Below are 15,034 nucleotides of genomic sequence, written 5' to 3'. Positions count from 1 at the left end.
TGTGTGTGTGTGTGTGTGTGTTGTCGTCCTCCAACACCGTCGCCAGGGGGGAGTGTGTGTGTGTGTGTGTGTGTGTGTGAGTTTTGAGCCGGGGCCGCTCGATGGTGCTGCTGAATTTTTCCAAGATGTCGTCGCTGGAACAGAGACTCTCCCGAATCGAGGAGAAACTGAAGCAAGAAAATAAAGAAGCTCGGAGACGAATCGACCTCAGCATCGACATGAGCCCACAGCGCTCTCGCCCAAGGCCGAGTAAGTGTCCCGAGAAAGCTGTCGAGTCGCCGGGGAAAAGAGAGAGAGAGCGAGAGGGAGAGGGAGGCTCGCGGAGAGAGCGAGAGGCGGAATCCAGGGGAGCTAACAGAGGCTACATAAACAAACACCAAGTGCTTATCTCGGGCCGGTCAGAGCTGTCACACTGACAGCTTGTTGACGACTCTGCACAATCTGGGCACTAAGTAGAGTCGACTGGGTGCGAATATGAAAACCTATAGTTGAATAATAATGTCGTACAATGTCCACTTTGTGGTCATTTAGACGGCGGTGGCGAGTCCAGGTCCGGAAGGTGAAAGTCCACTCCGGGATTTCGCTCTAACAGTCTGGGCGGATCTGCTGCAGCCAATGTGCGGCTGAGTCGACGAGGCGGTTGAAAACAAAACCTGGGGTGGATTTCCACTTTCTGGCCATGGATTCGCCACCGTTGCATTTAGCTAGATAACCGTTAGCTGACTGGCTAAATAGATTAGCAGGCCGTCGTCCCCAGTCACACAACATTACCCAGCCTGCTGGCTGAGGATCAGTTCTCAAAATCACCTCTGCTTGTTTAACTGCTGGTCTGACGCTCATTTTTGGGACACCCAAATCCGTCCTCGGATCACAAACAGGGTTGATCGGTTTAGTTTAGCAAAGCGTCTGACATCAGCTAACAGGCTAATGCTAGAAATGGAGCCAGCTGTCTAAAATGGACAGCTGAATCATTTTCATATTCCAGAGCCAAACTGGTGGTCCTGAGTAGATTAGGTCCTAATAGGCTAGGCATGTGCTGTTCTCTAGCTCTTACGCATCTAAACCTGGCCTGGTGGGCTTTTAGGGCCCTCTAGGACAGTGGTTCCCTACGCTGGTCCTGGAGGACCCCCTGCACTGCCTCATTTTGGTGTTTACTCTGCTTCCAGTACAAATCATTCACTACCTTGTTGAATTCTGTTCCCTGTGATAGTGCTCTATGTAGTGATCTGGGTATTCGCATGTAGGGGATAGTGAATAGGACACGGTTTTGGACACAGCTCTGGTTTGAGGAGAAGCTGCAAGAAATGATATTGAAACTATGTAAGTACTCTGTGACAGAGTGGCGCTTTAGGTCCTTCATAACATGTCACACTAGATCGTGATATGTCCAATATCAAGTCGATACCTGCTCATCCACGTTTTGTCCAAAATCAAAGGTATGAGTAGAAGGTCTGGCCCATCTTTGCTGACCTTACTATTCTGGAAAGGCTTTTACACGTAATGCTGGAACGCTGCTGGAGGATTTGATTATGTTCAGCCATGAGAGCAGTAACGAGATCTGGGGCTGATGTTGGATGGTGCGTTCTGAACTTCACTCCAGCTTATCCCAAAAGCGCTGGATGGAGCTTCTTTACTACAGAGAATTCAGCAAACCGCTCCTCAGCCCGGGGCATTGGACATGGTGACCTTAGGCTCATGTTCTGCTGCCCCAGAGTGTCCCATTCTAATGGCAGTGCCTTTCTATGGAGGTTATACAAGCTGTTACTAGCCTGTGTCAGCAATTGGCAATCCTTGAAAGTAACTGAATGCACTAATTAGATACTTTTGGGCATAATGTGCAGCTTGGCCTTTGGCAGGTTATATAATTATAGATTATGCTTGGGAGAAAAATAAATCTTTATGTCTCTGTAATGTCTTAATCTTGACTGTAGTCTGTTCTCTGTCTAAACACTTGAGGCAGGTGTGTTAATCGTCCCAGAGTGTGTGTGTGTGTGTCTGTGTGAATCAGAGGTCAGCAGTAGTTTATATTCTTATGAATACGGGCCTTTGAACAGGGATGTGTATGTTTTGCATATGCAGCACAGTGCAGTTTTAGGTATCTAAGCACATTATTTAAAAGCATTAATCTCAGCAATGCAAGAACTTGTGCTTGTAAAAAAAAAAACACAATATCCCATTAAAACAGGTGCTAGAAAACAAAAATACTGTGAAAGAATTGCTCATTTTGAAGAAAATAGGTGAGATTTCCTTTCCCTGTGATTTAGGATTAGGTTGTTGGTGTTTTTCTTGGAATTAATTTCAAACTTGTGCATGTGTGTAATGTGCAACATCTAAGCTTGCTTTCCTGCTCATGAATGATGACTTCTCTGGCGTGGAAAAAGCTCCACAGACCAAAGCTGCAGTTCAGTTTTGCCTCCAGTGCTCTGTGAGCCCTAAAACACACCTTTTAAGCACAGGGGCCAAATGAAGGGTGATACCAGACTGTGGCGTGTATGAACAAGCACAGGGTAATGTGAGGTGAGGAGGTGGAGCGGCTGATCGTGTTCTTTCCAAAACTTTCTGGAGTTCCTCTACTTGCTTCCCATTACACCTTTCACCAGAGCAGTAACGATGCACGTATTTTCAGGTTCAATATGATTGCCTGTGCGGGGGGACAGGAATCCATTCATGATCGTGATTTTCTGTATTCATTGTGTTTTATTTTAAAATATATTAAATCTAATATATTAAACTTCTCTCTAATTATAAATGTCATGGTTTCACAGTCCAGTCTGATAGATAATGAATCTCACTTTTTCTGTGCCTTACTTGTAAGTACTAATTGTAAGTTATTCCTTGTGAGAATACTGTCTTGGCTAATATGTGCTTTGTAACATTGTCTAAAGAGTTGCTTTGAGGTTTGTGGAGAAATGTGGATATGGAAGCTAGAGCTGAGCAATGTACCTGACTCTACATTTGTATTATGTTAGAACTTTTGATAAGAATTCAAAATATTATAATATGATTATGTATTAGGGTAGGTATTATGGCAGTCATGACTCCGATGAAACAGCAGTGCCAAAAAAAGTCCTTACAAAATATGCAATCAGCTTCTTGCAGTTTAGTGAGTATGCACTGGTGGATGTTTACAAACTCTTTATTACTCATGGAGTCATTCTATGAAACAGGTGCCTATTCTATTTCCATGTAGCAATTTTCAATATTTATTTATTTATTTTATTTTTTTAATGAGAGAGATGTGTTCAATTATACTCAAAACTTATTTTCCCACTACGGGAATACATTTCTTATTAATATTATAATTAATATTATTTAGACATTTGAGCCATATTCACAGTTAACTGTGGTGGGGTGGTACATTTTATCCTAATATAAGTTGCCACGTATGCCAGTTAATTTGAAATATTTTTGTGTTAATAGTGTAAAAATGAAAAAGCAAAAGTTTACCCTATCTATTTTTTATGTGACAAGGTGGTTTGGTGATGTCATTTAAAGCAACAGTACATTCTTTGTAGGCTAAACAAATTAGTGTGATGAGGTGGTAAATTGTATTGAGGAACACATATAAATCATAACATTTTTACATTAAATAAGATGCTAATTTGGAGTGTATGTATATGCAAACAAGGACACATATTGCAAAATATCAAAAAGATGAGATAAATAACAAATAAGTAGAATGTAAAAGTATGTTCTAAACTCAAACTAGATTCCAGAACTGTTTGCAGATTTTATGTTTTTTTCAGCAGACATTACAGAATTGACCAGAACTTTGGGACTGAGGAAATAATGTTTTAATTGCTGAAATTAAATATTCTACACAAAATGGTTATTCAACTGCCTATTCTTTAACTCTTAATAACATCATCACAAAAAACTGAAAATTGTTTGTCAGGAGAGGAGGATTGAAGCCTTGTTAATAGTAATCATTTTATAGAATTTACATTATTTTTCTAAATGAATTAAATGAGAAATTGAGATAAATTAAAAAATGATAAAAAGGCGGACATGAAAGGTAACACTAATTTTAGAATGAGCCATATATTTGATGATATTTTAGATTCATACCTCATGTTTGTCCATGTGGACATGTGAAAATGTCCATATTCCAATGTGAAATGATTAAAAATAGTATGTTACTTTAAAAAGAAGATTTTGTTGTATATCATGTTAACAAGAACATTTGAATTATTTGCTTAAAGCTTTGAAAACTTTGGTGCTTTCTTTTTTTGTGCTTAATGCATCTCATCAAATGTTGTGGACACAAATGGTGCCTGTTTCGTTGGATGACTCATAAATAACCGAGTTCAGCTCAGTAGCGTTGCACTTTAAGCTGATGAATATAAATTGGATGGTATTTTTTACCACCATTCTGTAAAGACTGTCCAAACTCACATTTTGTGAGCAGAGCATGGACATGTCGATTCTGGTATTTGTTGGTCTGCTTAAAAGCTCTGGTAATGCTGTGATAAAAATCCTAGAAGAAACATGACTGTGTGTGTGTGTGTGTGTGTGTTGGAGTTGAGCCTGAAATGAAAGTGTAAGAAAGAGTAAATCAGTATCACAGGTGTGTGCTGTATGAGTGAATGAGGGCAAAATTATACAGAGTAAAGCAACCATCTCTGGCATGTGTGTGAGGCAATGTGTGTGTTTTTCCTTCAGTAATGAGCGTGTGTGTTTTTCTCTCCTGTATCTAGTCATCGTGATCCAGCTCAGTCCTGCTCCAGCCCCCTCCCAGCGCGCAGGTACCATTCACTAAATCACCCACTGCCACTGCATCTCTCTCTCTCTCTCTCTCTCTCTCTCTCTCTCTCTCTCTCTCCCTCTCTCCCTCCACCTTTCCTCTGTCCTTCCTCTCTTCTCTTCAGCACCTCATACTCTCTCACTCTCACTTCCTCTCCTCTCACCTTTTACTTTCATCCTCATTCTGCCCCTTCCTGCCCTCTTTTTCCCCCCTTCCATACATCAAACCCCATACCTTACCCATCTCCAGTCACAGGCTTCTTTCACACCTCATACTTTCATCCGCAGTTAATGCAGTAGATTCAGGACAATTGAAGGAATGGACTGGAAGTGTCCGACTCTGACACTGAAGATATTGCTGTCTGCCTGCATCGTCTTCATTTGACTTGTTACACATAAACCTCTCTCTTTCACCTTCTGTCCTTTACTCCACTCATTATTCTTAAACCTCCCCACCATCTCTCCTTTTGCTAGAGCGAGTTTCAGTGGCAGTGCTGTGTGTGCGTGTGTGTTTGAGCGTGACTGTGTGTGTGTGTGTGTGATGTGCGCGTGTGTAGGTTGGTGAATGTATTTATTAACCTGTTTTGGTGCGTGGATGACTTTGTGCATGAAATAACTGTAATTGCACGGCTCAGTTGTAAATGCATGTAGGGACATGTACTCTAGGGGTGTTATGATACTATAATCTATTTTTTTAATACAGAAGTTGATGGACTGTTAAAACATTGTTTATTAAATATTGATTGATTTTTAATAAGTAGTTTAGATGGAAAGATTGGTGTCAGACCTCCCAATTTTCTGATTTTTATTTGCTAAAAGAAAAATATATAGTTTATTATTTTTTGTACAGTCTCAAAATAAATCACAATATATTGAATTGTAACTTTGATGTGATACATATTGTATCAGCAGGTTCTTTCCAGTGTGCAGTCTTAGGGAAGGTTAGATTAGATTTACAATTAATAGAAAAAGTTTATGCTAAAATAGGGCTGCACGATATTGGAAAAAACTGACATTGCAAAGTTAGTTTTTTTTTTCTGTGATATGTATTGCAATATTAAAAAATACTGATATTTTCACAATATCGGGCAGATAAAACCTGCCTCTTGTATATCTGTTATGAAAATTAAAATTCTTGAATTTCTTTTTGTATTAAATAGCAAATAATTTGACATTATTGAAAAGTTATTAAATGTTCTGCGTTGTGACTATTGCGCCCTTTGCTAAAATGTCATATTTGGCAAACTTTGAATACTCTGGGGTTTTCAAAAGAGTACTCAAATACTCGTCTACCCTTAAAAGCAATCATTTTTACATAAATTTGTCAGAAAATGTGCACTAGGCGGCAGTGCTGTATTAATAGTGTATGCTAGTGGTGGCACAAATGAACTGAAATCAGTCAGAATTGTATTACATGGTGGCAGTGTCATCACCAATGCACAAACTGGTGATCCCTTGATGATAGAGCCAACGCTTAGAAGGATGTGCCACTTGGGAGGCGCTTGAGAAACTCCCTGTAAATAATTAATAAAATGAAATAAATAAAGTTTAGGTTTTGTTCCATATCATGGTCTAAAACCTACAATGTACAGTGTCATAGTATCTTTACACCCCTAATTCACACACAAACTAACTCACGCACACACACAAGCTAACGCACAGATACGACATTGGACAGGGCGTCTGAAGCGGTCAGTTTTTGCTGGGTGTGAACTAGACTAGCCTTTATTTTCCTCTCTGGATTGTTCCGTCTGTCCATCTTTCTGCCGTTTGGCTGGCAGTTTTCAGTGCTCGATGCAAAGTGAAAGAGTGTGTGTATGTGTGAGACCGAGTGTGTGTGCATCCCGCAGGTGTCTCGTAGAGTCGCGTATATGTGGCTTAGTTGCCTGACTGCACGGACTAACCTACACTAACTGATTCTCTTCCACACACAGGTTTTCCAGTGGAGGAAATCAGAAGCACAGCAAATTCTGTTTTTCCTCCTCTTCTCTCCTCTCACACATTTCTGATGTTCCCCTGTACAATAAAAACCTCCTCCACTTCCTCTTAGGATTTGTTCACTCACATCTAGCAGAAGTGATGCTGAAAGCAAAACATCCACAATCTGTTTTCGAAATGATTTTATAGCAACAGTTACCAGGTTAGAAAAGCTACAGAGCATGGGCAAAAATCCAATTCAGCCCAGTGAGATGTTGGTTATATTGTTGGGAACCTGCTAGTTTGACATCCATTTGCGTCACTCAACGTGATTCTAACCAGAGCAGTCTTCTGTCAGAATCAGTCTCTTAGTGTTCTCCTCCATGTGTGTGGAGCTTTCTAATGACGCTTGGAGGAAGCACCATGAGAAAGAGAGAGACCTCCCTGTTGGAAAACCCAGCTTAAGACCACCTTTTGCTGGTAGCTGGTTTCACATGGTCCAAGCTGGTTTAGCACATGTTGGGCGCAATTCCGAAACTTGTGAACAGTTGTGTCTCCATCTACTAAAGACATTATAAATGATGGAGGCTGCCGTGATTAGGAGTGACATCAAAGGAAGCAAAATGAACAGAGAATCATGTGACTTTATTTGAAAAGCCCCTTTCCATCACTTTTTTAAAATAATTTTAGCTACTGATATTTCCTGATAGTCTTTACCACCTCATCATAGCGTAACTAGCTAAGTTAATGTTAATGTAGCAGATGTGAGTATATTGCCTGTTTGGCAAGAACAGAAAATGTGACTTTAGGCTTAAATGTATATTAATAAAGTCAAGCTCTTTTGCAGCAGCCAGAGGTGGAAATCTTTAGATTCCATCCAAAATGATCAACCATACGACTGAAAGAAAAAAAAAATCACTGTTAATAAAATGTTTGTATTTTTGAACCAACCCCTACAATGTCTCATAACGGCTAAATGGGATTTTGTCAACGTTCTGTAAAACTTGTTCTGGCTGCCAACAGTATCTACAACTCAACAATTTTGTGGGTGAAGTATGGATACATAAAGTAAAATCATTGAACTTTTTTATTTTCTTGGACAATTGTTTGCAAATGTCAAAAGAAGCCCTCCACTACTATGTGAGTTTCCTGTGTCCAAGTGCATGGTGAGGAACGGCTAATGCTAACTTCAGTGGCTGGTGTTGCACCTCTTTGTGTTCTTTGTGTGTTCTTTGCACCTTTGCATGACAAAATTCAGCTCTGTTGAGCAATGGGTCTGATATGTGAGACAGAGCACTATGGTTTAATACTTTCAGGCTGGAAGAACTTGAACTCGATGCAGCATCAACACTGTCTAAAGTCAGTCCTCTGGCTGCAACGAGTTAATGTCAGTTAATGGGCCTGTCACAAAACTACTAGATGGGGTCATGGGCGCCTAAGACTCATTGATGCAATCCATGGAGGTCCCACCTCACAACTTGATCTGCTGCTTACGTCTTGATGACACTTCAGGAGTCTTGTAGACTCTGTGCTTTGAAAGGTCAAATCTGTTGTGGCAGCATTATTAGACAGGTGGTGTTAATGTTATGGATGGTCTGTGTCATTATATCTGTGTCATAAAATGATCTTAAAATGACAATAATGTTGTTTATTTCAATTATTTCTGGGGCAATATGTCATCCAATAAAAAAGTTAGCGTGACAGGCCTACTAATTAAAAGGAGCAGTTCAGCAGACAGTTGAGCTTCACTTCTGTCCTGGACGTAGTTTACTGTAGTTGTCTTGGTCAGTGAGTTTAGTTTCTGGATCAAGGAGAAAATTAAAGTTAGGAAATGTTAGTGTGATTTCTCCTACTTGATTGTCCTAGTGGTGATCCTGGAAAGCAGGAGCTGTTGATTCTTTATCTGATTGTGTCTGTCTCTCTCCTCCTTTGTCTTATTCCCATAATCCTCCCGCTCAGCTTTACAGTTACCGCTGGCCAACGATGGCGGGAGCCGTTCCTCTTCCTCAGAGAGTTCACCCCAGCATCACTCGTACCCTAGCAGACCCCGACATATGCTCACGCTGCCCACACCACCATATGGCCTGCAGAAAAGCTTGGAGAAGTATGTTGTACACTCATACATATAGATATTATGGCCGTCACAGGTTTAAAAACAAAAAAAAGATAAAAGATTGTAACTGTGATTAGTTCATTAGTATGGTTTAGCTGCTCTCTCTTACAATAACATCTAATGTTTTTATATATTTTACTGAATTCTTTTACAAGCCTTTGTTGTTTGGTCCTGTTTTCACAGTGCTGAAATAGACCAGAAGCTACAGGAAATCATGAAACAGACGGGTTACCTAAAGATTGATGGACAGGTGAGATCCACTATTTAAAAAAAGGATTTTCGATCATGTAGGTGGGAAAAGATAATAAAATTTTGGCTGTCTGTGGAATAGATGGAGTAGATTTTTAAGAGTGCATTTGTGCTGAGCTCACATTATCACAAAAAAAGTAAGTGTTGCTTTGTACAATAGAAAGATCAAGGTGATGTGAACACTTCATCGCATGGTGGTTTCTAACCCTGGTCTGGGTGTACCCTGTCCTGCATAGATTTGTTTTGGTGTTACACTGATTCAGCCAGTCTGCTAATGAACATGACCTTGATGAATTCAAGCCTGCTAGAGCAAGAGAATGCTGAAATGTGTTTTCCAGGACCAGAGTTAGGAAACGCTGCATTAAAAAGTCCTGCCAGGTTATGATTTTGCACCAAAACACCAGGCTTCAGTTGGTCATTGTGTATGTCAGCCTTTTGGCCTCTTTTTGTCAAAGCAGTAGGTTCTTGGCTATGTTAAGCAATGAAAAGCATCATCATGCAGTCCTGGTTTATACTGAATTGTGTGTGTGTGTGTGTGTTGCAGCGTTACCCTGCAGAGGTGACAGACTTAATCAGTGAAGGGGAGATTGGCAGTGGCACCTGTGGGCAGGTGTTTAAAGTGCGCTTTAAGAAGACCGGCCATGTCATTGCTGTTAAGGTGAGAGTACACACTGTAAATGTATATATCTGTATATATCGGAAAGTGTGATCTGTACCGTAGGATCTCTTACACACATGCTAGAAAACTAAATACAGTGAGTCACAGCAGCTAAAAAACAAACTCTAATACGGGGCAGCGTTCAGCTATTTTAAGTTTCACCCATTGCTGATGCAGATGTGCACATGTGTGCACACACACAGCTTGTCAAGTCCCTGTAGAGAATGATTAAGAAAAGAATAGGACTCTCTGGAGCTGATAAACATGAACCTATTAGAACCATGCCTAATGCCATGCGTTGGCTAGAGGGATATATAGCCCCCCAGCATTGAGCTGTGGGGCAGTGGAACAGTGTTCTCTGGAATAATGATGATGCTTCATTCAATACATTTGGGTTAAGTTGGGAAGTTGGGGAAGAAGGGGGGTGGTGAACATGAAATCAAATCCTCACAGCAATCCTCCAAAATCTTGTAGAAAGCTTTGACTTGATAGTAGAAACAGTTACTTCAGGCTTCCTTGATTTCAGAAGAAACAATGAATAAGCATGTGTCCCAATACGTTTGTCCATATAGTCTGTGTTCCATGGACGCATATTCACAGAGCATTTTTATCTCAGGCAATGTTGAAGTGCTGCTTCAGACAGTAAAAGACAAGTGTGTGTGTGTGTGTGTCTGATTACCTCTTAATTACCGATTCAGTATGCCTTCTATTAAAGTTAGCACGTAATTATTGTGTACTAATTACATCACTTCACGCTGCTAGCAAAGTGTGTGTGTGAACAAGGATGAGAAAAGTGTTTTTGTAGGGAATGTTTGTTAATTTTGCTTTGTGTGTGTGTGTGTGTGTGTGTGTGTGTGTTTGTCTACAGCAAATGCGGAGGACGGGTAACAAGGACGAAAATAAGAGGATTTTGATGGATCTGGATGTGGTGTTGAAGAGCCATGACTGCCCATACATCATCCAGTGCTATGGAGCTATAGTCACCAATGTCAGTCCTGCACACTTTATTCTATCTGTCTATCCATATAATGTCAGTCTTGCTTGTGTATTACTGTCACGCAAAAATCTTGCATCTCTATTTTTGCTGTATTCTCACATTTGGATTTTTTTTAATCTGGCAGTATTCTTTATATTGTGCATTCAAGTGATTTGGAATGAAATCTTTTTACAGTGACTTCCATTAAAGGTTAAGAAGGTTCTTTCTCTTTTTGAGATGCAGGTTTTTTGCATGACCGCGCAAAATGTTACAAAATGAATAAGCCTTCAAGCTTCACTGTATTTGAACTACAAATCCCATGGTTCTTTACTCACAGACGGATGTGTTCATTGCCATGGAGCTCATGGGCACGTGTGCAGAGAAGCTGAAGAAGCGGATCCAGGGACCCATACCAGAGTGTATCCTTGGGAAAATGACTGTGGCGGTGAGCCTTTGTCTTTTTGACACTTCTTAACTACTTATGAAAATGTCAGTTAATTTCTTAAAGTTCTACGTTTGCATTTGTTTTTCATTTAATAAGTAAATAAGAATACTTGTAATGAGTCATAGAGTGATATTAATATTAATCATCATTATTTTTACAGATAGTGAAAGCTCTACTGTATCTGAAAGAGAAGCATGGAGTAATCCACCGAGACGTGAAACCCTCCAACATTTTGCTGGACGCTAAAGGCCAGATCAAGCTCTGCGATTTCGGCATCAGCGGCCGGCTCGTCGACTCCAAGGCTAAGACTCGCAGCGCTGGCTGTGCTGCTTACATGGCGGTGAGTGTTAACACACACACACACGCACAAGGCTAGAGGGAGGTTTGTAGGGATGCATAGCAACGCTCACAAATGTTCAGTCCCGGACAGACAGATGCTTTTATGTGGGCAAGTATGTATCACAAACACTAAATGTCCCAATGTTTGTGGACACCCCTTCTAATGAATGCATTCAGCTGCTTTAAATTGCCCCCATTGCTGACACAGATGTGCAAATGCGCGCACACACACAACTTGTCCCTGTGGAGAAGTACTGCCAATAGATTAGGAGTCTCTGAAGCAGATAAACATGAGCCTACTGGCACCATGCCTAATGCTAGGCATAGTCCAGAGGGGTGTAAAACCCACAACATTGAGGAACTGTGTTCTGGAATCATGGGGCTCCATTCAATACTTTTGGGATAAGCTGCAGAGTTGGGAACAAGGAGGGGTGATGATTATCCAACATTCGGACCTCGCTAATGTTCTTGTCATTAAATGTAATCACATCTTCCCAGAAAATCTTCCAAAATCCAGTAGAAAGCCTCTCCTGCACAGTAGAGACAGTTACTCCAGTAAAAGCAGGATAAGGTCTTTTTTTCATACCCTTGATTTCAGAAGAAGCAATGAATGAGCAGGTGTCCCAACTTTTGTCCATACAGTGTGTATGGTACAGTACAGCATTCCGTGTCTTTGATCTTTTTGATTTGTTGATGTGTTTGTGCTTTCAGCCTGAGAGAATAGACCCTCCAGACCCCAGTAAGCCAGACTATGACATCAGGGCCGACGTTTGGAGTCTTGGCATCTCTCTGGTGGGTCTTTTACCTGCTTCATAAAATGTTAACTAACACTTATTGCTAGGACTGCCACGATTATTGAGTGTAGTCGATAATCAGTGACTTTATTTATTTATTTTTGGCTTTTAAAATAAGTTAGGTGTCTAAAACACTCCAGTTCAAATAATATTTGCTTTTCCTCATTACCGCTGCGTAACTGCTCCATGAGCTGTTTCTGGCTCCTGTCCGGTCCGTTGGTTAAACTTACAGTTTTGCACTTGTCCAAATAAATGTTTTTCTAGAGGAAAATGAATTGTCTAGATCAATCAAATTTACAAAAGAATCTATAGATTAATCTATAGAAAAATTATTGTTAGTGACAGCCCTACTTGGTACCATTTTGCAACCTCTCATAGCGCAGTGGCATCTTGAGATTCCAGTTTTTCAATATGTAATATTTCTTTATTTCTTTATTCTAGCTTAGTAAACTATTGGTCTGTTGTGTTTTATTCTAGATATTATTGGTGATTTGTATTCTAAAGTGCATTTGTTCTGCCTGTCTTGTAGGTGGAGCTGGCCACGGGACAATTCCCTTATAAGAACTGTAAGACAGACTTTGAGGTTCTGACCAAAGTGCTGCAGGAAGACCCTCCTCTTCTGCCTCTCAGCATGGGTTTCTCTCTGGACTTCCAGTCTTTCGTTAAAGACTGGTATGTGTGTATATATGTACACAAACACACACACACACACTCCATAAAACAGCTCCTTTTTATTTTTCATCAGAAAAAGACCTCAGACAGGTTTACAAACGTGTATACACACACAGTCTTCTTTTCTGTTTACAAAAAGCCCTACCAATCAAGGTTAAGAGTGTATTAGGTGATTATTTACCATGTCTTTGTCTTTGCAGCCTCACAAAGGATCACAGAAAAAGGCCAAAATACCACAAGCTGCTTGTAAGGGTCCTTTGTCTATAGTAAATTTAGATGCTAATAAGTTCATTACATTAGTATCATATAAAGACCTCTGACCTTATAATATGTCTCCCACAGGAACACAGTTTCATCCGGCGTTATGAGGTGCTGGAGGTGGACGTGGCAGGCTGGTTTCAGACCGTGATGGAGCGCACTGAGTCTCCACGCAGCAGCCAGTGCTACAGCCAACACCAGCTCCACTCACTGTTCAGCAGGTAGCCAGAGAGAGAGAGATGGAGAAATAGAGCGTTGGATGGAGAGGGAGCTCTCTGTGTGTGTATGTGCAGGTGTGGAGAGATAAAGGTGCTAGTTGAGAGAGAGAAAAAGAGAAAGAGACTGAAGGATGGAGCAAGTGATTTATGGACAAATGGCGAGGAGTGGATAGATGGATGGATGGATGGATTGAGAGGGGGTAAAGGTGAGAGCCTGACTGACAGACGGACATGGGCAAGTGTGATGTAAATTTGCAACATGTTTATATATCTATATACATATAATAATATGCATATATATTTTTTTCCTTTTTTTTTTTTCATCCACCGGTCTTATCAGGACGGACGTTAGTGTTAGCGGTTGCTAGTTCATGCACATTCATCGTTTATTGTAGCCCGACATGTATAGTGTCATAGACGTCCACTACCAACATAAGCTATAGTCCACTGTGTAATGTATAGCCACAGCTGTGAATATTGTCCAGTGAGGCATTCACATACTTACATGACGTTCAATCAGTGTAAGCCATAGGTGGCTGCGCAGTGTGTGTGTGTATGAGGTGCAGTGCGTAGCCACTCTATAGATAGTTGTACAGTAGTATGTGTTCATATCGATAGCAAGTCATTTAGCACCATGGTCCTTAGCATCAGATCCTCCATAGCCCCTTACTCAGGGACTGAACAGAGTAGTCTAACAACACTGAGCCAAGATATGTGTTTGTGCGTGTGTATGTGTACAAGTCTTATTAGTCCTCACATTACCATACAAGGACAGTACAAGAAATAGAAATAGGATTAAATAGTGTCCTGAAATGTATTCTTTATATATGATATGATTTATTTGTGCTAACACTTCTAACTCTAACTACAGAATTTGAACTATTTTAAAAGATTTCTGACATTTGTTTTGACAGATTTTAGCCCATCCTTTAGATACATTTTAGCTGATGGGATCTTGTTTGACTGTAAAGATAAAACACAAAAAAAATTAGCATAGCTTGTAGAGTTTATATATACCGATCAGCCATCGAAACCACCTGTTTGTCCACTGACCATTTGATAGCACTTTGTACTGATTTAATTACAGACTGTAGTCCATATTTTTCTCTGCATACTTTGTTAGCCTCCTTTCGCCCTGTTGTTCAAATCTCAGGACCCCTCAGAAGACCACTACCGAGCAGGTAGTATTTGAGTGGTGGGTCATTTTCAGCACTGCAGTAACACTGAGATGGTGGTGGTGTGTTAATGGTGTGTTTTGTGCCGGTTTAAATGGATCAGACACAGCAGTGCTGCTGGAGTTTTTAAACACTGTGTCCACTCATGGTCCACCCTATTAGGCAGTTCTACCTAGTTGTCCCACTTTGTAGATGTGAAATCAGAGATAGAAGCTCATCTGTTGTTGCAGTTTTTGTGTCCTCTAGTCCTTCATCAGTGCTCACAGAACGTTGATCACAGGCTGTTGGCTGGATATTTCTGGTTGTTGGTCCACTCACTGCAGTGCTGAAATTGACCCATCAACCAAATACTACCTTCTCTGTGTTGGTCCTGTGGGTCCTGACCATTGAAAAAGAGGGTGATAGGAGGCTAATAAAGCATGCAGAGAAACAAATGGACTAGAGTCTGTCATAATAGAACTACAAAAGTGCTTCTGT

At 40.6% G+C, this 15,034-nt stretch overlaps 1 protein-coding gene across 2 annotated transcripts; it reads left to right on the top strand.

Annotated features, from left to right (window-relative positions):
• Positions 1 to 86: 86 nt before the first annotated feature.
• On the top strand, positions 87 to 14,922 carry map2k7 (mitogen-activated protein kinase kinase 7). 2 transcript variants are annotated; one of them, XM_072657083.1, is made up of 12 exons: positions 87 to 249; positions 4,698 to 4,745; positions 8,620 to 8,764; positions 8,957 to 9,023; positions 9,567 to 9,680; positions 10,549 to 10,668; positions 10,994 to 11,101; positions 11,262 to 11,441; positions 12,152 to 12,232; positions 12,764 to 12,906; positions 13,107 to 13,152; positions 13,249 to 14,922. In XM_072657083.1, exons 1-12 carry the CDS (start codon positions 102 to 104, stop codon positions 13,387 to 13,389), a joined length of 1,341 nt encoding a protein of 446 aa, XP_072513184.1. In that variant the 5' UTR covers positions 87 to 101; the 3' UTR covers positions 13,390 to 14,922. The 2 variants fall into 2 exon arrangements, with proteins under 2 accessions (XP_072513184.1, XP_072513186.1); XM_072657085.1 differs by lacking the exon at positions 4,698 to 4,745.
• Positions 14,923 to 15,034: the final 112 nt, after the last annotated feature.

The sequence above is a fragment of the Salminus brasiliensis genome, chromosome 15, assembly GCF_030463535.1.
Source record: "Salminus brasiliensis chromosome 15, fSalBra1.hap2, whole genome shotgun sequence".
NCBI classification, from domain to species: Eukaryota; Metazoa; Chordata; class Actinopteri; order Characiformes; family Bryconidae; genus Salminus; species Salminus brasiliensis.
This window is presented reverse-complemented; position numbering and strand designations above follow the sequence as displayed.

What these genes read in the sequence shown, in the direction of transcription:
- map2k7 (XM_072657083.1), top strand. Translation starts at nt 102, where the DNA reads ATGGTGCTGCTGAATTTTTCCAAGATGTCGTCGCTGGAACAGAGACTC. An exon ending in CAGTCTTTCGTTAAAGACTG is followed by an intron (nt 12,907 to 13,106) that starts GTATGTGTGTAT and finishes TTGTCTTTGCAG; the next exon opens with CCTCACAAAGGATCACAGAA. An exon ending in CAAAATACCACAAGCTGCTT is followed by an intron (nt 13,153 to 13,248) that starts GTAAGGGTCCTT and finishes TGTCTCCCACAG; the next exon opens with GAACACAGTTTCATCCGGCG.